Source organism: Trichomycterus rosablanca, chromosome 20 (assembly GCF_030014385.1).
Source record: "Trichomycterus rosablanca isolate fTriRos1 chromosome 20, fTriRos1.hap1, whole genome shotgun sequence".
In the NCBI taxonomy this organism is placed as follows: Eukaryota; Metazoa; Chordata; class Actinopteri; order Siluriformes; family Trichomycteridae; genus Trichomycterus; species Trichomycterus rosablanca.
The window spans coordinates 20441339-20462918 of NC_086007.1; the positions used below are offsets into that span (position 1 = coordinate 20441339).

General features: G+C 42.6%; 1 protein-coding gene across 4 annotated transcripts in view; it reads right to left on the reverse strand.

The window, feature by feature from the left end:
- The window catches only part of tpst1 (tyrosylprotein sulfotransferase 1), a 69989-nt gene that overhangs the window by 34855 nt on the left and 13554 nt on the right, over positions 1–21580 (reverse strand). For all 4 annotated transcript variants that reach the window (XM_063016361.1, XM_063016358.1, XM_063016360.1 and 1 more), the window contains exon 2: positions 4654–5643. In XM_063016361.1, the coding sequence (XP_062872431.1) occupies positions 4654–5486 (833 nt within the window). In that variant the 5' untranslated portion in view covers positions 5487–5643. The remainder of the gene's footprint in view (positions 1–4653; positions 5644–21580) is intronic.

Genomic DNA, 21580 nt, shown 5'->3' on the forward strand with positions numbered 1-21580 from the left:
CGTGCCAATGCCAAACGTCGGTTTCAATGGTGCAAGGAGCGCAAATCTTGGGCTGTGGACAATGTGAAACATGTATTGTTCTCTGATGAGTCCACCTTTACTGTTTTCCCCACATCCGGGAGAGTTACGGTGTGGAGAAGCCCCAAAGAAGCGTACCACCCAGACTGTTGCATGCCCAGAGTGAAGCATGGGGGTGGATCAGTGATGGTTTGGGCTGCCATATCATGGCATTCCCTTGGCCCAATACTTGTGCTAGATGGGCGCGTCACTGCCAAGGACTACCGAACCATTCTGGAGGACCATGTGCATCCAATGGCGGTGCCGTGCATCAGGATGACAATGCACCAATACACACAGCAAGACTGGTGAAAGATTGGTTTGATGAACATGAAAGTGAAGTTGAACATCTCCCATGGCCTGCACAGTCACCAGATCTAAATATTATTGAGCCACTTTGGGGTGTTTTGGAGAAGCGAGTCAGGAAACGTTTTCCTCCACCAGCATCACGTAGTGACCTGGCCACTATCCTGCAAGAAGAATGGCTTAAAATCCCTCTGACCACTGTGCAGGACTTGTATATGTCATTTCCAAGACGAATTGACGCTGTATTGGCCGCAAAAGGAGGCCCTACACCATACTAATACATTATTGTGGTCTAAAACCAGGTGTTTCAGTTATTTTGTCCAACCCCTGTACATCTCTATGGGAAAAAATACCTTGAAACTCAACACCACTCCCAGAACCAACTGACGTTGAGTTTCATGGTACCACTGTAGTTTGGTCAGGTCAAAGTCAGGTCTGTGGCTAGTTTGTGGCCCAAGGCACTATACAAGGTCACGTTTTATTAATACTTTATTGGGATCAATGTGCCTCCCCATTCATTCACCTCCAGCAAACACTGCCATCCTTTTCTCTCAATCTTCTTTGGGTACAGTGTATGGACTACAGGTTTAAGCAGAACACCAAACACTTGGCATCTTACTAAAACTAAAAGCATCTTTCTATGGGTACAGTGGAGACCGCAACAAATGCGTTTGTCTACACGCTACGTTGATGCCTCGATGGATTCGCATACAGTGCGAACAATTGTATGCATTCCAGTATAGTGAGGAAACTACGAGCAAAAGTGAAGCAAGTGCATCTGGATTACATTGTCAAAATCCCACGGAACATATAAAGATCAGTAACATCTGGATTAAGACACTGTACTGAATAAGCCAGTGAGGAAAGCCAGCTCTAAGCTGGACAGTCTGGAGGTAGCGGATGAGAGGAGGATGAAAGACAAAATCCTGGACAATCCTTCTCACCGTCTCAATGAGGCACTATGGCGGCTGGACAGTACATTTAGTCACATGCTCCTTCAACCCAAGAGCTAGACGAAGCGTTGAAAGGGTGTACATGGTCTGCAACAATGCTTAGGTAGGTGGTGCGTGTCAAAGTAACATCCACATGGATGGCAGGACTCAAGGTTTCCCAGCTGAACATTACCCAAAGCATCACACTGCCTCAGCCGGCTTGCCTTCTTCCCATAGTGCATCATAGTGTCATGTGTTCCCCCCCAGGTGTCATGTGTTCCAGAAACGTAAGCAGAAAACATGATTCATAAGACCAGGCCACCTTCTTCCATTGCTCCGTGGTCCAGTTCCGGCGGTGCACAGGGGTCAGCATGGGCACCCTGACTTGTCTGCGGCTATGCAGCCACATACGCAACAAACTGTGATGCACTGTGTATTTTAACACCTTTCTATCAGAACCAGCATTAACTTCTTCAGCAATTTGAGCTACAGTAGCTCGTCTGTTGGATCGGACCACACGGGCCAGCCTTCGCTCCCCACGTGCATCACTGAGCCTTGGCCGCCCATGACCCAGTCGCCGGTTTACCACTGTTCCTTACTTGGACCACTTTTGACAGATACTGACCACTGCAGACCGGGAACACCCCACAAGAGCTGCAGTTTTGGAGAAGCTCTGACCCAGTCGTCTAGCCATCACAATGTGGCACTTGTCAAGCTCGCTCAAATCCTCACTGCTTCTAATACATCAACTTTGAGGATAAAATGTTCACTTGCTGCGTAATATCAGGATTAATCAAGAGATAATCAGTGTTATTCACTTCACCTGTCAGTGATCATAATGTTATGCCTAGTCGTATATAGTGTTTTCCTATATAGTTACATTTACCATACTGCTGTATAATAGTAATTGCCCTATAAAGTCAAAATTTTTATTTTATTCTATTCTACCCTGTTTTATTTACTTATTAAATCTTCACCTCTATTAACTCTGTGCTGGAGCTGCTGTAAAACTCGAATTTCCCCCATGGGGATCAATAAAAGGAATCGTATCTTATTGGAGTCCAACACTTAGTCCTTCTATTGGCTGTTTCCACTGATGTACTGAACATTTAAAATGTTATTTTACGTTTAAACCTACTGCTAACAGCTGTATAACATCCATTCTATACAACATCCATTGCTGTGAAGGAACTTCAGTGACCTGAACAGAACCCTGTCCTCAAAATAGGACTAAATAGCATTGCAATGTACTGGACCATTAATTGCTGGACAGGACTTAGTCCTTAATCCATCATTAGTTCCTGACCTCAAAATGCTCTGTTAAATAAACGGACAGACAGACTTTTTCAGAACAGCAGAAGCTGTTGTAGGACAACCTATTAGTCGCAACTCCATAATATTGGCCATAATAGTTGTGGATGTTTAACAAACTCATGCTCAGGCGTCTACATACTTTGGCCATACAGTGTACATAAAATAGCTCAGCAGAAAATTAGATAGATCTGAAGGCCCTTAAAAATAGAGTGAAAAGATTAGACTTAGGTCAATAAAAAGAAGACAAAAGTAATGCCAACAGCAAAGACCATTAACCTTTCTACTCATGGAGATGATGTCAAAATGATGGACAGCTTTTGTCCAGTTGGATCAATTATTAAAAGCAAAAGATCTACAGATTCTTCAGATCTTCGGGTGTAATGATATGTCTCTCCAATCATAGACCAGAACTGTCCAAACTAGGGTCTTCTCTGTGGTTATTTGGATATGTACGAGGTGGACAATAAAGAACAATGATACTCTCAAAGACTTGTGGTTTTGCATTGTTTGTTAAAAAAGATGACGTCTTGAAGGCAGCATATGTTGCTCTAAGATCTCAATGTACTTTTCTGCAATAATTCTGCCATCACACAAGGGCACTGACACAGCCCCATACCATGACAGACCCTGGCTTATGGACACGGCGTCTATTTTTCATTCATCTGACCACAATACACGTTTCCAGTGTGTGATGGTCCATCCTAGATGCCTCCGAGCCCAGGGAAATCGACGCCGCTTCTGGACATGGTTAGCATAAGGCTTCGTTTTTGCACAGTAAAGTTTTAAGTGGCATTTGTGCATGTAACTCATGCATGTATTGTAGTGCTTGACAAAGGTTTGCTAAAGTAATTCCTTGGAATCACATCATTATTTATTGGAATGTGGTGCAGGCCTGAAATGCAGGAATGGATGTTTATTAATAAATGAAATGAAGTTAAGCAGACAAAACATGAAATATCTCAGGTTCATCCTGTCTGCAATCAAATAAAAGTCAAAGTAAATGTAAGGAATGTTTATTTTATTCGCATTTTCCATACTGTCCCAACTTTTTCTGATTTGGGGTTGTACATGGAACAACTGAAATTGAAATCCACACTATATGAGCTATAAACTAATCCTTAACAAAACCTGTATCAGCTGTGGTGTCTAACAGTGTGTTGCGCTGAGGCTAACTTGATAAGGGCCGCTCTAAAAAGCCTCAAGAGAAAACAGGAAACAAAGGGCTTAAGCAACCCGGCTGACCGTGTGAGAGAAAAATAGTGGTGGAGCTATTTTAGCCTGCATACAAGAAATTAATAAAACTGGACTGAAAATAGTCCACCAACCAAATATATCCAGCCAACAGCGCACCGTGGGCAGCGTCCTGTGACCACTAATGAAGGTCTAGAAGATGACCGACTCAAACAGCAGCAATAGATGAGCGATCGTCTCTGACTTTACATCTACAAGTTGGACCAACTAGATAGGAGTGTCTAATAGAGTGGACAGTGAGTGGACACGGTATTTAAAAACTCCAGCAGTGCTGCTGTGTCTGATCCACTCATACCAGCACAACACACACTAACACACCACCACCATGTCAGTGTCACTGCAGAGCTGAGAATGATCCACCACCTAAATAATACCTGCTCTGTGGTGGTACTGTGGGGAAAGCACTGACCATTGAAGAAAGCATGCAGAGAAACAGATGGACTACAGTCAGTAATTGTAGAACTGCAAGGTGCTCCTATATGGTAAGTGGAGCTGATAAAATGGACAGTGAGTGTAGAAACAAGGAGGTGGTTTTAATATTATGGCTGATCAGGGGGTTCTCATAAGTAGCTCTGCTAGGTGAGAAAAGACCGGACAAAAAAAAAAAGGGTGGGGTCTTCGATGCTGTGTAAGGACTCAGGATTCAAGATCAGTGAGTGACTCTCCATGCGCAAGACTGGCCTCATATGCGAATCGGTAAACTGCGCACGAGTCTGAGACGCCATCCCTAACATTCTGTTACTAACTGTATCTGTTTCTTGTGGCTGCCATAAACCAATCAACCAATACTTACTTGGATAGCGACACTCCCCCTGCCTTCCCAATTAGCTCCTCGTGATGCAGGACGGCCTCATTCCAGGGAACCTTCAGAAACTTCAGGAGCGTCTGCATCCACTTCTCCGGGTGCAGGACCAGCTGCTCATAGTGCACCGGTAGGCACTTGTCGGCCGCCTCCAGGCACTGCGTGTACATGGTCTCTATAGCCCGATTCCATTTCGTTAAGCAGTCCCGGTAACTGTTCAAGTCAAACCCGGCGATGGTGACCTTTCTAGAGATCATAGAGTGGACGGAAGCCCTGCCGTCGCGAATCATGAGGATGAACTTGGCCTGCGGGAAGATCTTCGCCAAGTACGAGAGGGATTTAAGTGCGAACGGGTCCTTGTTGCACAGGTAGGTAGCCGGTTCGCCGTGTTTAACGATGATCTCCAGCAGAAAAGCCTGCATGGCGGAGTCCAACACCTCGTCCGTAACACCCGCCTCGTCCAGGCGCATCTTCTCGCGACCGGACCGGCTCCACATCTGCTTCATGGCGAGGATGCGCGGGATGACGCGCGTCTCCTCGCCGCAGCGCACGTCCGGGTGGGCGTCGAGCATGGCCCTCATGAGCGTCGTCCCGCTACGCGGAACGCCGCCGATAAAGATCAGGGGCATGTCCTTGTTGTAAACGTAAGGGGCGCTGAGGTTTTGTCCGGAGCGAAGCGTGGCGTGCAGGCTGCCCAGCAGCGGCTGGCCCCGCTCCTCGATGCGCTGGTGGCACTCCATGGCATGTCGACACAGGTAGAAGACCGTGACGGAGCTGATGACCAGGCAGGCCACCAGCAGGTTTTGTTTCAGTTTGCCGATCATCTTGGGGTAGGTGGACGAGACAGGACGTGGGGTTGCAGTCAAAGGAGGGAAGGGGGACGTTCTGCGCCACCCGGGCTTCAGGATTCCCTGCTGCGGGACGGGCGTAGATTGAGATCTGCTCCGTTTGGCTTTCGATGTGTTCCCAGCTCCATCAGGCCTGCAACATAAATAAGAACAACGTTTTATTTTTAGATGATTCATATGAAACTGAGGCTTTTTCCCAGCTCCCAGTGCTTACTGGGAACACTATGCACACCTATGTATTTAGGAGGTGGTCCAAAACAGTGAAACATTTGCTGTTGTCAGATAGGTTCAACAGTCAGCTTGTTTTGGGAGTTTATTAAACCAAAGATAAAAAGGACCATCCAGACTGTTATCAGTGAAAGGTGCAACTGCCCACAGCATGAGTGACTTGTGTTTGTGTGAAGGTCCCATTGACAAAGAGGCATATACTGGGATTATAGAGAGACATAAGCTACTATTATTTCAGCAAGATGATGCCAGGAGTGTGAGTGCTTGACTGTCCTGCCTGCAGCCCTGATCCATCACCTATTAAACTGTACACCGATCAGCCATAACAATAAAACCACCTCCTTGTTTCTACACTCATTGCCCATTTTATCAGCTCCACTTCCCATATAGAAGCACTTTGTAGTTCTACAATTACTGACTGTAGTCTATATGTTTCTCTGCATGCTTTGTTAGCCCCCTTTCATGCTGTTCTTCAATTTAGGTGGTGGATCATTCTCAGCACTGCAGTGACACTGACATGGTGGTGTGTTAGTGTGTGTTGTGCTGGTATAAATGGATAAGACACAGCGGTGCTGCTGGAGTTTATAAATACCGTGTCCACTCACTGTCCACTCTATTAGACACTCCTACCTAGTTGGTCCACCTTGTAGATGTAAAGTCAGAGACGATCGCTCATCTACTGCTGCTGTTTGAGTTGGTCATCTTCTAGACCTTCATCAGTGGTCACAGGACGCTGCCCACGGGGCGCTGTTGGCTGGTGGACTATTCTCAGTCCAGCAGTGACAGTGAGGTGTTTAAAAACTCCAGCAGCACTGCTGTGTCTGATCCACTAATACCAGCACAACACACACTAACACACCACAACCATGTCAGTGTCACTGCAGTGCTGAGAATGATCCACCACCCAAATAATACCTGCTCTGTGGTGGTCCTGGGAGAGTCCTGACCATTGAAGAACAGCATGAAAGGGGGCTAACAAAGCATGCAGCGAAACAGATGGACTACAGTCAGTAATTGTAGAACTACAAAGTGCTCCTACATGGGACTGTTGAGTGGCTGAAGTCTCGTATCAAGCTGCAACAGTTAGTGTCCTCAGTTCCCAAATGTGTCATTAATAGGTAAGACGATGGAACACTTGGGGTTAAATGCATCTATCTTAACTTTGAGTGTGTTGCAGACATCAAATTCCATCAAATTTTGGACCTGCATATGAATACAACATCGGTACACCACTAGAACTCATTATGTCTTCAAGAAACACCTCAGGAAGTCAATCACTGCCAGCACCAGCCCGATCTTTAATCCACCAAAGCGGGCGTTGAAGACCACACAATAGCTTCCTCACATAAAACTCCACCGCTCAGTGCTGGCTCACACTCGCTGGTCATGTCGTGAGGTTTTCCTCTGTGCTTTTGTTTGACCAAAGTGCCACATGCTGGCACATAAACCGAGTGCATGAACACACTTCCTAAAGGTAGAAAGAAGAGTAGATTGTAGAGGCGCAGTTAGGAGCCTCAAAGGGGATGCAAATGTTGCCAACTGTCCTGTTTCAACCAAAATAGAACCACATTGGGAGCCACAACATTATGTCCATTTTATTGCTGTGACATTTTAACATATCGGCTTGATATGTGTCTCATACAGTATATCCTAATGGTCTACTAGTATAGGCAAAAAAACTGCATTATAAATTCTATCTTGTAGTTCCTACAGTTATGAGAAGAAAGCTCTCCGTTTAACGAATAAAACGACGTTTGCAAACGTCGTCGTAAAAAAGTGGACGATTTTAAATATCTCGGATACCAGTTCGCTTATAACGTTGGAATAGCGACTGACCTGAAGTATTTTCGCCCCGTAAGACAAACCTGGAATTCACTGTTTTGATCGCTGCTCTAAAAACCTCTTTCTCGACTGTCTATAGAAGAATCGTGTCCTTGCATATGTGGATCGTTACTGTGTTCATAATGTCGCTACACCGTTTGGCTTGACAAACCGTACAGTAGATAGTGTTTTAGTCTGTTCTGAACTGCCGACACGGCTCATTTCTTTGGCAGGTTCTTCCGGTGCATATTTGGTCTTCCTCTCTTCATCCTCCATCTGTTTTTGTAAATTTTTTTCACCATATTGAAGAAAACGCTACCTATTGTACTAACGCTATCTGGCTTACTCGTGAGCTGTCTCTCTCTCTCTCTCTCTCTCTCTCTCTCTCTCTTGTATGTATATATATATATATATATATATATATATATATATATATATATATATATATATATATATATACAGTGTATCACAAAAGTGAGTACACCCCTCACATTTCTGCAGATATTTAAGTATATCTTTTCATGGGACAACACTGACAAAATGACACTTTGACACAATGAAAAGTAGTCTGTGTGCAGCTTATATAACAGTGTAAATTTATTCTTCCCTTAAAATAACTCAATATACAGCCATTAATGTCTAAACCACCGGCAACAAAAGTGAGTACACCCCTAAGTGAAAGTTCCTGAAGTGTCAATATTTTGTGTGGCCACCATTATTTCCCAGAACTGCCTTAACTCTCCTGGGCATGGAGTTTACCAGAGCTTCACAGGTTGCCACTGGAATGCTTTTCCACTCCTCCATGACGACATCATGGAGCTGGCGGATATTCGAGACTTTGCGCTCCTCCACCTTCCGCTTGAGGATGCCCCAAAGATGTTCTATTGGGTTTAGGTCTGGAGACATGCTTGGCCAGTCCATCACCTTTACCCTCAGCCTCTTCAATAAAGCAGTGGTCGTCTTAGAGGTGTGTTTGGGGTCATTATCATGCTGGAACACTGCCCTGCGACCCAGTTTCCGGAGGGAGGGGATCATGCTCTGCTTCAGTATTTCACAGTACATATTGGAGTTCATGTGTCCCTCAATGAAATGTAACTCCCCAACACCTGCTGCACTCATGCAGCCCCAGACCATGGCATTCCCACCACCATGCTTGACTGTAGGCATGACACACTTATCTTTGTACTCCTCACCTGATTGCCGCCACACATGCTTGAGACCATCTGAACCAAACAAATTAATCTTGGTCTCATCAGACCATAGGACATGGTTCCAGTAATCCATGTCCTTTGTTGACATGTCTTCAGCAAACTGTTTGCGGGCTTTCTTGTGTAGAGACTTCAGAAGAGGCTTCCTTATGGGGTGACAGCCATGCAGACCAATTTGATGTAGTGTGCGGCGTATGGTCTGAGCACTGACAGGCTGACCCCCCACCTTTTCAATCTCTGCAGCAATGCTGACAGCACTCCTGCGCCTATCTTTCAAAGACAGCAGTTGGATGTGACGCTGAGCACGTGCACTCAGCTTCTTTGGACGACCAACGCGAGGTCTGTTCTGAGTGGACCCTGCTCTTTTAAAACGCTGGATGATCTTGGCCACTGTGCTGCAGCTCAGTTTCAGGGTGTTGGCAATCTTCTTGTAGCCTTGGCCATCTTCATGTAGCGCAACAATTCGTCTTTTAAGATCCTCAGAGAGTTCTTTGCCATGAGGTGCCATGTTGGAGCTTTCAGTGACCAGTATGAGAGAGTGTGAGAGCTGTACTACTAAATTGAACACACCTGCTCCCTATGCACACCTGAGACCTAGTAACACTAACAAATCACATGACATTTTGGAGGGAAAATGACAAGCAGTGCTCAATTTGGACATTTAGGGGTGTAGTCTCTTAGGGGTGTACTCACTTTTGTTGCCGGTGGTTTAGACATTAATGGCTGTATATTGAGTTATTTTGAGGGAAGAATAAATTTACACTGTTATATAAGCTGCACACAGACTACTTTTCATTGTGTCAAAGTGTCATTTTGTCAGTGTTGTCCCATGAAAAGATATACTTAAATATCTGCAGAAATGTGAGGGGTGTACTCACTTTTGTGATACACTGTGTATCACAAAAGTGAGTACACCCCTCACATTTCTGCAGATATTGAAGTATATCTTTTCATGGGACAACACTGACAAAATGACACTTTGACACAATGAAAAGTAGTCTGTGTGCAGCTTATATAACAGTGTAAATTTATTCTTCCCTCAAAATAACTCAATATACAGCCATTAATGTCTAAACCACCGGCAACAAAAGTGAGTACACCCCTTAGTGAAAGTTCTTGAAGTGTCAATATTTTGTGTGGCCACCATTATTTCCCAGAACTGCCTTAACTCTCCTGGGCATGGAGTTTACCAGAGCTTCACAGGTTGCCACTGGAATGCTTTTCCACTCCTCCATGACGACATCACGGAGCTGGCGGATATTCGAGACTTTGCGCTCCTCCACCTTCCGCTTGAGGATGCCCCAAAGATGTTCTATTGGGTTTAGGTCTGGAGACATGCTTGGCCAGTCCATCACCTTTACCCTCAGCCTCTTCAATAAAGCAGTGGTCGTCTTAGAGGTGTGTTTGGGGTCATTATCATGCTGGAACACTGCCCTGCGACCCAGTTTCCGGAGGGAGGGGATCATGCTCTGCTTCAGTATTTCACAGTACATATTGGAGTTCATGTGTCCCTCAATGAAATGTAACTCCCCAACACCTGCTGCACTCATGCAGCCCCAGACCATGGCATTCCCACCACCATGCTTGACTGTAGGCATGACACACTTATCTTTGTACTCCTCACCTGATTGCCGCCACACATGCTTGAGACCATCTGAACCAAACAAATTAATCTTGGTCTCATCAGACCATAGGACATGGTTCCAGTAATCCATGTCCTTTGTTGACATGTCTTCAGCAAACTGTTTGCGGGCTTTCTTGTGTAGAGACTTCAGAAGAGGCTTCCTTCTGGGTTGACAGCCATGCAGACCAATTTGATGTAGTGTGCGGCGTATGGTCTGAGCACTGACAGGCTGACCCCCCACCTTTTCAATCTCTACCGCAATGCTGACAGCACTCCTGCGCCTATCTTTCAAAGACAGCAGTTGGATGTGACGCTGAGCACGTGCACTCAGCTTCTTTGGACGACCAACGCGAGGTCTGTTCTGAGTGGACCCTGCTCTTTTAAAACGCTGGGTGATCTTGGCCACTGTGCTGCAGCTCAGTTTCAGGGTGTTGGCAATCTTCTTGTAGCCTTGGCCATCTTCATGTAGCGCAACAATTCGTCTTTTAAGATCCTCAGAGAGTTCTTTGCCATGAGGTGCCATGTTGGAACTTTCAGTGACCAGTATGAGAGAGTGTGAGAGCTGTACTACTAAATTGAACACACCTGCTCCCTATGCACACCTGAGACCTAGTAACACTAACAAATCACATGACATTTTGGAGGGAAAATGACAAGCAGTGCTCAATTTGGACATTTAGGGGTGTAGTCTCTTAGGGGTGTACTCACTTATGTTGCCGGTGGTTTAGACATTAATGGCTGTATATTGAGTTATTTTGAGGGAAGAATAAATTTACACTGTTATATAAGCTGCACACAGACTACTTTTCATTGTGTCAAAGTGTCATTTTGTCAGTGTTGTCCCATGAAAAGATATACTTAAATATCTGCAGAAATGTGAGGGGTGTACTCACTTTTGTGATACACTGTATATACATACAGTGTATCACAAAAGTGAGTACACCCCTCACATTTCTGCAGATATTTCAGTATATATTTTCATGGGACAACACTGACAAAATGACACTTTGACACAATGAAAAGTAGTCTGTGTGCAGCTTATATAACAGTGTAAATTTATTCTTCCCTCAAAATAACTCAATATACAGCCATTAATGTCTAAACCACCGGCAACAAAAGTGAGTACACCCCTTAGTGAAAGTTCCTGAAGTGTCAATATTTTGTGTGGCCACCATTATTTCCCAGAACTGCCTTAACTCTCCTGGGCATGGAGTTTACCAGAGCTTCACAGGTTGCCACTGGAATGCTTTTCCACTCCTCCATGACGACATCACGGAGCTGGCGGATATTCGAGACTTTGCGCTCCTCCACCTTCCGCTTGAGGATGCCCAAAAGATGTTCTATTGGGTTTAGGTCTGGAGACATGCTTGGCCAGTCCATCACCTTTACCCTCAGCCTCTTCAATAAAGCAGTGGTCGTCTTAGAGGTGTGTTTGGGGTCATTATCATGCTGGAACACTCCCCTGCGACCCAGTTTCCGGAGGGAGGGGATCATGCTCTGCTTCAGTATTTCACAGTACATATTGGAGTTCATGTGTCCCTCAATGAAATGTAACTTGCATTCCCACCACCATGCTTGACTGTAGGCATGACACACTTATCTTTGTACTCCTCACCTGATTGCCGCCACACATGCTTGAGACCATCTGAACCAAACAAATTAATCTTGGTCTCATCAGACCATAGGACATGGTTCCAGTAATCCATGTCCTTTGTTGACATGTCTTCAGCAAACTGTTTGCGGGCTTTCTTGTGTAGAGACTTCAGAAGAGGCTTCCTTCTGGGGTGACAGCCATGCAGACCAATTTGATGTAGTGTGCGGCGTATGGTCTGAGCACTGACAGGCTGACCCCCCACCTTTTCAATCTCTGCAGCAATGCTGACAGCACTCCTGCGCCTATCTTTCAAAGACAGCAGTTGGATGTGACGCTGAGCACGTGCACTCAGCTTCTTTGGACGACCAACGCGAGGTCTGTTCTGAGTGGACCCTGCTCTTTTAAAACGCTGGATGATCTTGGCCACTGTGCTGCAGCTCAGTTTCAGGGTGTTGGCAATCTTCTTGTAGCCTTGGCCATCTTCATGTAGCGCAACAATTCGTCTTTTAAGATCCTCAGAGAGTTCTTTGCCATGAGGTGCCATGTTGGAACTTTCAGTGACCAGTATGAGAGAGTGTGAGAGCTGTACTACTAAATTGAACACACCTGCTCCCTATGCACACCTGAGACCTAGTAACACTAACAAATCACATGACATTTTGGAGGGAAAATGAGAAGCAGTGCTCAATTTGGACATTTAGCGGTGTAGTCTCTTAGGGGTGTACTCACTTTTGTTGCCGGTGGTTTAGACATTAATGGCTGTATATTGAGTTATTTTGAGGGAAGAATAAATTTACACTGTTATATAAGCTGCACACAGACTACTTTTCATTGTGTCAAAGTGTCATTTTGTCAGTGTTGTCCCATGAAAAGATATACTTAAATATCTGCAGAAATGTGAGGGGTGTACTCACTTTTGTGATACACTGTATATTTCAGCTGCTACAAAGCAAAAATGCTTCAGGAATTCAGATCTCAATCCAATCAAGCATCTGTGGGATGTGCTGGACAAACAAGTCTGATCCATGGAGGCCCCACCTCACAACTTACAGGAGTTAAAGGATCTGCTGCTAACATCTTGGTGCCAGATACCACAGCACACCTTCAGGGGTCAAGTGAAGTCCATACCTCGATGGGTCCGGACTGTTTTGGCAGCAAAAGGGGACCAACACAATATTAATAAGGTGGTCATAATGTTATGCCTATTCGATCTATATACACACACCATCTGGTGCAAAAAGTGTACCAAGGCTGAATTTGATGATTAAGGAGTGTCCCAATACTTTTGTCCATATAGTGTATCTATATTTAGCAGGGTGAAAATCATATAACAAAGAAAATGTAAAATGGGGTTAAACTGATACACCCCCGATGACCACACAGCATGTGGTTAAGCATTTCTATCAGTCAGACTGACCAGAAATGAAGAGCGCATGTTTGACTAACATCAGTTAACATCAAGGGCGTGGGAGTTCAGGGTAAAACAACATGTACTCTAAACACCACGAGTTCTAGGAACAAACTGTACCGCTTATTATTAATCACACAGCATTTTTATTTACATAAACGTTAGCTCTTATAATGTTCTGTTTAAATTCAGCGAGACATTAACACACTTTGGTTTGACTCACTTCCAAGACATTCTAGACTGTTCCAGGTGTGAGATGTTAAAACATTTACATATTCAGCATTTAGCAGATGCTTTTTATCCAAAGCGACTTACAGTACTGTGACAGCACACTGTCTAAGCAACTGAGGGTTAAAGGCCTTGCTCAAGGGCCCAACAGTGGCGACCAGGCAGTGGTGGGCGTGAACCAGCAACCTTTTCATTACTAGTCCAGTACACACTCCAAAAAGGTTGTGATTGAGGTAAAGCAGGTGAACTGGTAAGACAGGAGAGGGAGTCACGATGGATCCACCAAAGGATCAGTCTTTTCAAGCAACGGGGAACGGGGGCCGTTCTGGTTCGTGAACTTGGTTTTGAACCGGTTCCGCGTGTTTCCACCGAAAACAAGAGGTGCCAGACAGCGAACTAGCGGGCCAATCTGGCCCCACAGAATACTTGGTTTTTCAGCCCGAACCGTGACGTCCGTCTGTGGGCGTGTCATGTTGTACAGCATAGCGACAGCAACAACGGCGTCAGCTGGTGTCTCATATGGAGCTAGATGCTGAATTTTTATCTTTTAAAGTTCACCTGATTACATGCCGCTGATATTTTCAAAGCGCCTTTTAAAAGATGAATTGTGTGATATGACGTGATAAGTGACCCGGACAGAACGGAAAATGCTTAACGTGGACTGGATTAAGACTGGATTTGATGGTTATTTCACGCAGATGTTTGTTCGTGTTGAGGAACTTCAGTGATGTTTCACCGCTCGAGTCGAGCGCTGAGTAAACCGGCATTTTGCGCCGAGAGACGCGGTGAAACCGAAGCACAAAACGCTTCTCACGTCAATAAACTAAAGAAAACAACAACTGCGACAAACACGTCTACGTCTTCTTATCACCGATAGCTGATCGATGCTTTTTTGCATAAAAACGAACATCTGTAACAGCAGCACAAATGCTCGCACATAATCCACACACTCCGCCATGATATTACTACTCTTAACTTTCGTTAAGTAACGCCCACCGTTAATGACGCTGCTTGGTTCTCAAAAACTGGTGGAAACGCACGTCGGTTCTCTACAGAACAACAAGGTTCTAAGAAACCTGAACAGAACCGGTTCAAGAACCATGTTTTTTTTTGGTGGAAAAGGGGTATGGGTGCCAAACTTCAGAGAAGAATTGCCAGTTCAAAAATCAGTTCTCAATGCAAGAATGCAACTAATTTAGTCTTTCACCATCTACTGTTCATAGTATTGCGAAAGGATTCAGGGAACCTGGAAAGAACTCGGTCCATGTAGTGCAAAGCCAGGGACTGATGTTGAATGTGGATGAATATTGAGCCCTCAGACGGCACTGCATGGAAAGCAGACAAGCTACTGTGATAAATATAGCCACATGAGCTTGGTAGTACTTCGGTAAAACATTGTCTCTTAACACAGTCTACCACTGCCGCTACCGTACATCAATTCTGTGCAGAAATGCCACATCATTAGCCTAGAAAGGGTTTCAAACTTTAGCAGCAAGAACACAAAGGCCAACAAGAAAAGCCGGTCTAATGCATGTATTAATGTACAGGAATGATGGACCTGAGGTACAAAAATGTAGACAGCATCTCAATGTGTAGCAGACTGCAAACAATCCAAAGGATGAAGGGTAGAAACCCCTGTAGTTCTATTTCCAGCTTGGAAGGTGAATAATTAATCACAGGGTCTGTCTGAAAACCTTGTGAACTGCCTTGCTGCCCACTGCCTACCTAGGCAGATTATTGAGACGCACTACTTAGACAGCGACTGCACCCGCAGTTTTCGCTTACTAAGCTAACCCAGTTAGCCTCAGGCCATTCAGACCAATGGGCTGAGGCAACACAACACGCTAGCATTCCAGCTAACATCTCCCTCCGTGTAGCAAAAACTGCTACAAAGTCACGGTCAAACCCAAAATTGCAAAATAAATGACACTTGTACACCTTTATAAAAATTCGGGCAGTGATAGCTCGGCGGTTAGGGTACTTGACAAGTAATCAGAAGGTTGCTGGTTCATCCCCACCACTGCCAAGTTGCCACTGTTGGGCCACTATTCAAGGCTCTCAAACCTCAATTGCTCAAATTGCATTTAATGATAAATGTACTTGACTAGTATTCAAAGATTGCTGGTTCAAGCCCCACCACCGCCAAGTTGTCACTGTTGGGCCCCTGAACAAGGCTCTCAAACCTTAACTGCTCATAATACAATTATCAATGGATAAAAAAACATCTGCTTATCCTCTTCAAGCCCCACCACTGCCAAGTTGCCACTGCTGGGCCCCTAAGTATTTATTTATTTTTATTTATTTAATTTTTGAATTTTTTTATTTTTTACTGATTTATTATTATTATTCATTTATTACTGATTTACTATTATTATTTTTACTGATTTAATATCAATGGATAAAAAAGCATCTGCTTATCTGTTGAAGCCCCACCACCGCCAAGTTGCCACTGCTGGGCCCCTAAGCATTTATTATTATTATTATTATTATTATTATTTTATTATTATTATTATTTTATTATTATTATTATTATTATTAATTATTATTATTATTATTATTATTATATTATTATTATTTTAACTGATTTATTATTATTATTATTATTATTATTCATTTATAACTGATTTACTATTATTATTATTATTGTTTTTACTGATTTATTATTAAACGGAAGAAAAAAAGCATCTGCTTATCTGTTCAAGCCCCACCACCGCCAAGTTGCCACTGCTGGGCCCCTAAGCATTTATTATTATTATTATTATTATTATTATTATTATTATTATTACTATTATTATCATTATTATTATTATTATTATTATATTATTATTATTTTAATTGATATATTATTATTATTATTATTCATTTATAACTGATTTACTATTATTATTATTGTTTTTACTGATTTATTATTAATGGAAAAAAAAAGCATCTGCTTATCTGTTCAAGCCCCACCACCGCCAAGTTGCCACTGCTGGGCCCCTAAGCATTAATTATTATTATTATTATTATTACTATTATTATCATTATTATTATTATTATTATTATATTATTATTATTTTAACTGATTTATTATTATTATTATTATTCATTTATAACTGATTTACTATTATTGTTTTTACTGATTTATTATTAATGGAAAAAAAAAAAGCATCTGCTTATCTGTTCAAGCCCCACCACCGCCAAGTTGCCACTGCTGGGCCCCTAAGCATTAATTATTATTATTATTATTATTATTATTATTATTATATTATGCTTATCTGTTCAAGCCCACCACCGCCAAGTTGCCACTTTGGGCCCCTAAGCATTTCCAGCATGGAAGGTGAATAATTAATCACAGGGTACTAGTGTGAGAAAAGTTGTGCCGCAGTGAATTCCGAGATGCCTTTGAGGCCGAGGAAGCACATAGCTCCCTCGTTATTGTCAGAATAAGGCATCTTGGTAGGCAGCATTTTAAGGCATCTTAGAATTCAGACAGCCTTCTTTTCGGGAATGTGATAGACGATGATGTAAAATGCTGTCCATAAGTGTTTATTAGTGTTTATATTGGCAGACTGTGTTTGTGGATACGATAAAAATCAAGCCATGTTTAATGTTAAACTGCAACAATATACCTGAATGATACATATTCAGATTTAGATTCAATACCGTCAAACAGAAATCAACCCAGGAGGCCTTGTAAGAGAGTTACTACTGTGGTCAAGCAATGTTTGGTCTTATGTTTCATCCTGGTGATACTGAAATGAAGAAAGTGTTGGTATTAAATTAACAGCGCTTCCTCACTTCTGTTACAGATATCCTCCATTGAATTTCTCCATTGATCTGTTTGGGAATCCTCGATGGGCCTGTGGGGCAACTAGACCACATTTAACACTTAATAATGAGTGTTTCTGCCAGCCTTGATAGACAACATGACGTGAAGGGTCAGTCAATATTTTATTTTTTTAAATGGGGGAGGGGAGAAAAGAAAAGAGGTTCTGAGAGAACGCAAAGATGATCGTGTTGCCACAGATGTTGGTCATTTTTAGGACTCAATGGGTGCTAAATCTGTCGTATGCTAAATATTTTGCAAGAGGAAGTATCACCCCACACCTTCTAACCTGAAAGATTTACACTGGTCATTTCCTGACCTTAGATCATCGACATGACAGAAGACGTTTGTATGAAAATGTTCAATATGGGACGCGATCTTCACGGCTGTGAATTAGGTAGAGCTTTAGTTAATTACATTATATAAACCACATGGTCCCATGGATTTTTGGGGTACATTTCCATTCTACCCCCTATGCTGGGATTGGCCTCATGCAGTTTGTTGTCCCACTCAGCTTGCCATCTGCCCTATGATGTAAGAAGTCAATGCTGGCATTGCTTGCATCAATTGGAGTCATTCGGTCATGGCCTGGCATCCCGGTAGTCTTCCTTGCTAAGACTATGTCAAGATTTAACAGAGTTATCAACGGTGGGGTGATCAGACTCAAGGGCTTCTAAAGCCTGCAAGCAGGACTTGGTCTCTTTGGCATGCTCTAGAGGCCAAAAGTAAGGTGTAGGCCCTAGAGGGCTATACTCCTTCGGTTTGTTGCCCAGCTACCATAGCTGCTGATACATGGTTTGCCACTGTATGCTTATGGCGTACTCCAGAGGCCAAAAGCGGGGAGTAGGGCTCAGCCGTGAACACTGAGCTGTGTCTTGGGAGGGCAACTTCTTTGGTCTGTTGGCCAGCTACATGGTTGCCTGATTAAAATGTTTTTTTTTTTTTTACAGATTTATTATTATTATTATTATTTTACTGATTTTTTTTTTACAGATTTATTATTATTATTATTATTATTATTATTATTGTTATTTGTTACTGATTTATGATATCCTTATTTTTTACAGACTTATTATTATTATTTATTTTTTACTGATGTATTATTATTTTTACTGACTTATTATTATTTTTTACTGATTTAATATTATTATATTTTTTTTTTTTACTGATTTATTATTATTGTTATTTTTAATGATTTATTATTATTTATTACTGATTTATTATTATTATTTACTGATTTTTTATTGATTTATTACTATTTATTTTTTACTGATTTATTATTATTATATTAATTATTTGTTACTGATTTATTATTATTATAATTTCACTTTTTTTTTTTACTGATTTATTATTATATTAATTATTTTTTACTGATTTATTATTATTATTATTTTACTAAATTTTTTTTACTGATTTATTATTATTATTTTACTGATTTATTATTATTATTATTATTATTGGAAGCTGAAAATTTGTATGTAATGTCATTCTTAGCATTTAACTTTAAATTCCCCCTAGAGCAGACTGGGTTAAAGGCCTTGCTTAAGAGCCAATAGTGGCTGTATAGCAGAGCCTGGATTTGAACCGACAATCTTCCGAATGAGAGCCCAAAGCTCTACCCACTAGGTTACCACAGTCACGGTAATAATTAATAATAATATTTGTTAATAATAATTACTGCCACATTTGCTATTTGGCACAATCTACATCCTTACCTCAACCTACATAGCAACAAGGACATAATTATAATAATTATAAATAAATAACAAAGGAAACATATATGCAGTGCAAAGAACTTTACAGGGTAGTTTGGTAAATATAATCTTAAAGGATTTCTGACTAAGCCACAACCACACACCACTAAATCACGTAATGCTGCGTAATTCTCCCGAATCATAACCTTGGTTAAGGTACTTATTTATCACGGCTCGGTACAAACCATCTCAGCTTCCCTTCCCCACAAAATTACTGCTTTATCCGTTAACCCTACTTTATCTTCAACCTTCAGCAGGAGCAGATACATCTAAATATAAGCAACTTATACTCAACTCATTTCACTAGTAGTCCAGCCAATGAGAATGCAAGATACAGTGTGGGGAAAAGTTGTATAAACATCAATGGTTATACACCAGGATAATATTGTAATATTGCTCAATTGACCCCGAACCAACGCCTTCTGGTGGCCTTTAAAGAGATACAGGGCAAGTCTTGACCAGCCAGTCAATTGGAGCAGGCCAATCCAACCACTTGTCCCTGCCAAGTATGAGCCAAAGTGCTGCGTTGGCTCATCCTTTCCAGACAAAGATCTCACCTCACGGGAAACAAGGCCCCCCATTGGTTCGCCTCTTAAGAAGGACCTATTCCCTCCTGTTCTACAAAGTAAAAGGGGCCAAGAATACTGGACCAATTAAACCACTGTGTCTCTAACAAGTAGGGTTTATCAGAGACTCAGAGTCCTTCGAGTTACAGACCCATTGATGTCGGCCAGATTCTCAAGCTTTTGTCCAAAATAGTGTGAGAAGAAATCGATTTTTTTTAAAGCTCTTGCCTTGAGAAACTTGAAATTGCACAATGTGACAGTTATCACACAACAATGACCACAAACACAGCAGGTATTATATATGTCTTATATGTGTCTTCTTTGAACCACTTCCTTTGACACAAAACCGAGGCTTAAGTAGGTTAAGCTTGAGCATCTCTGTTGCAAAGTTGGGTAAAACATCACATCAGAATAGCAGCAGGCTTTAGAACTATTGTGGTCGGGTAACATCCTGCATTCAAAGGGTGAAATGCAGCAGTGAAAGAGACAAAAATGTTGATCCAATTAGATCTAGAATTATACACCAGAATCAGCACCAATGCTGCTGTTTTGTCCTAGTGTATTAAATATGTATTCATTGGGGTGCCAATTTCTTTTAACCGCTAACAGCCATAATTGGAGCTCTAACTAATCCCATCAAAAGCTGTGAAATGAGACGTTTCCCGAGTAATACACAATTTGCTGTAGCTTTCAAGTGCTTTAATGCCAAGTTCACACTACATGACTACACTACACAACTGGATCTCTTGTAATCGGGAGTCTTTTAGGTCGTGGTTTTCACACTACACGACTGATCGATAATAGGGGTCACACACTACACGATCTATCACCAGGAGGAATCACAGGCGAGTCTGTTTGGTCTCCCAAACTACGTTGTCACGAAAACACACACAAAAAGTGACGAAGGATTTAATGACACCATGTCCATAAATATATGCCAACAATATGCGAGCGATCGTAGTTGTTTGTGCGCTGATGTGCAGCGTAAAAACAATTAGAAAAAATGAATGAATCCGAGTGGATTGGGCAACGCGATCAGCAGGGATCGTCTGTTCTGTAGTGAGTTGGATAAGTCGCAAATACTGTAAAGCTTGTGTGTGTTGATGTATTCTGTTATAAACTATATTATGCCCCTGTCCCACATTCTGAACCCCCCCCCCCCCCCCCCCAGGGTTTTCCCTCACCCCGTGTCCTGCGTTCTCATTGGCTGTAATTCGACATAGCACTCAACGCCACTCGCAACCCGCTCGCACCTCCTTTCACACTACACGATTTTGCAACTGCGAACAACAACTGCGACAAACACGTCTACGTATACGTCTTCTCATCACCAATAGCTGATCGATGCTTTTTGTATAAAAACGAACATCTGGAGCCGCTCAAGTGGCGCAGCGGTAAAAAACACACGCTGCCACCGGAGCTGGATCTCGAGTACGTCGTATCGAATCCAGCTCTGCCTTACCGGTCGAGGCTGAGCGGCTATATGAACGACGATTGGCCCGTTGTTCAGATGGGCGGGACTGAGGCCGGAAGTGGGTCTCTCTCTGTCAGAATGGTGCAGTTACGACCTCTGCTGGCTGATCAGTTGTCACGAAAACACACACAAAAAGTGACGAAGGATTTAATGACACCATGTCCATAAATATATGCCAACAATATGCGAGCGATCGTAGTTGTTTGTGCGCTGATGTGCAGCGTAAAAACAATTAGAAAAAATGAATGAATCCGAGTGGATTGGGCAACGCGATCAGCAGGGATCGTCTGTTCTGTAGTGAGTTGGATAAGTCGCAAATACTGTAAAGCTTGTGTGTGTTGATGTATTCTGTTATAA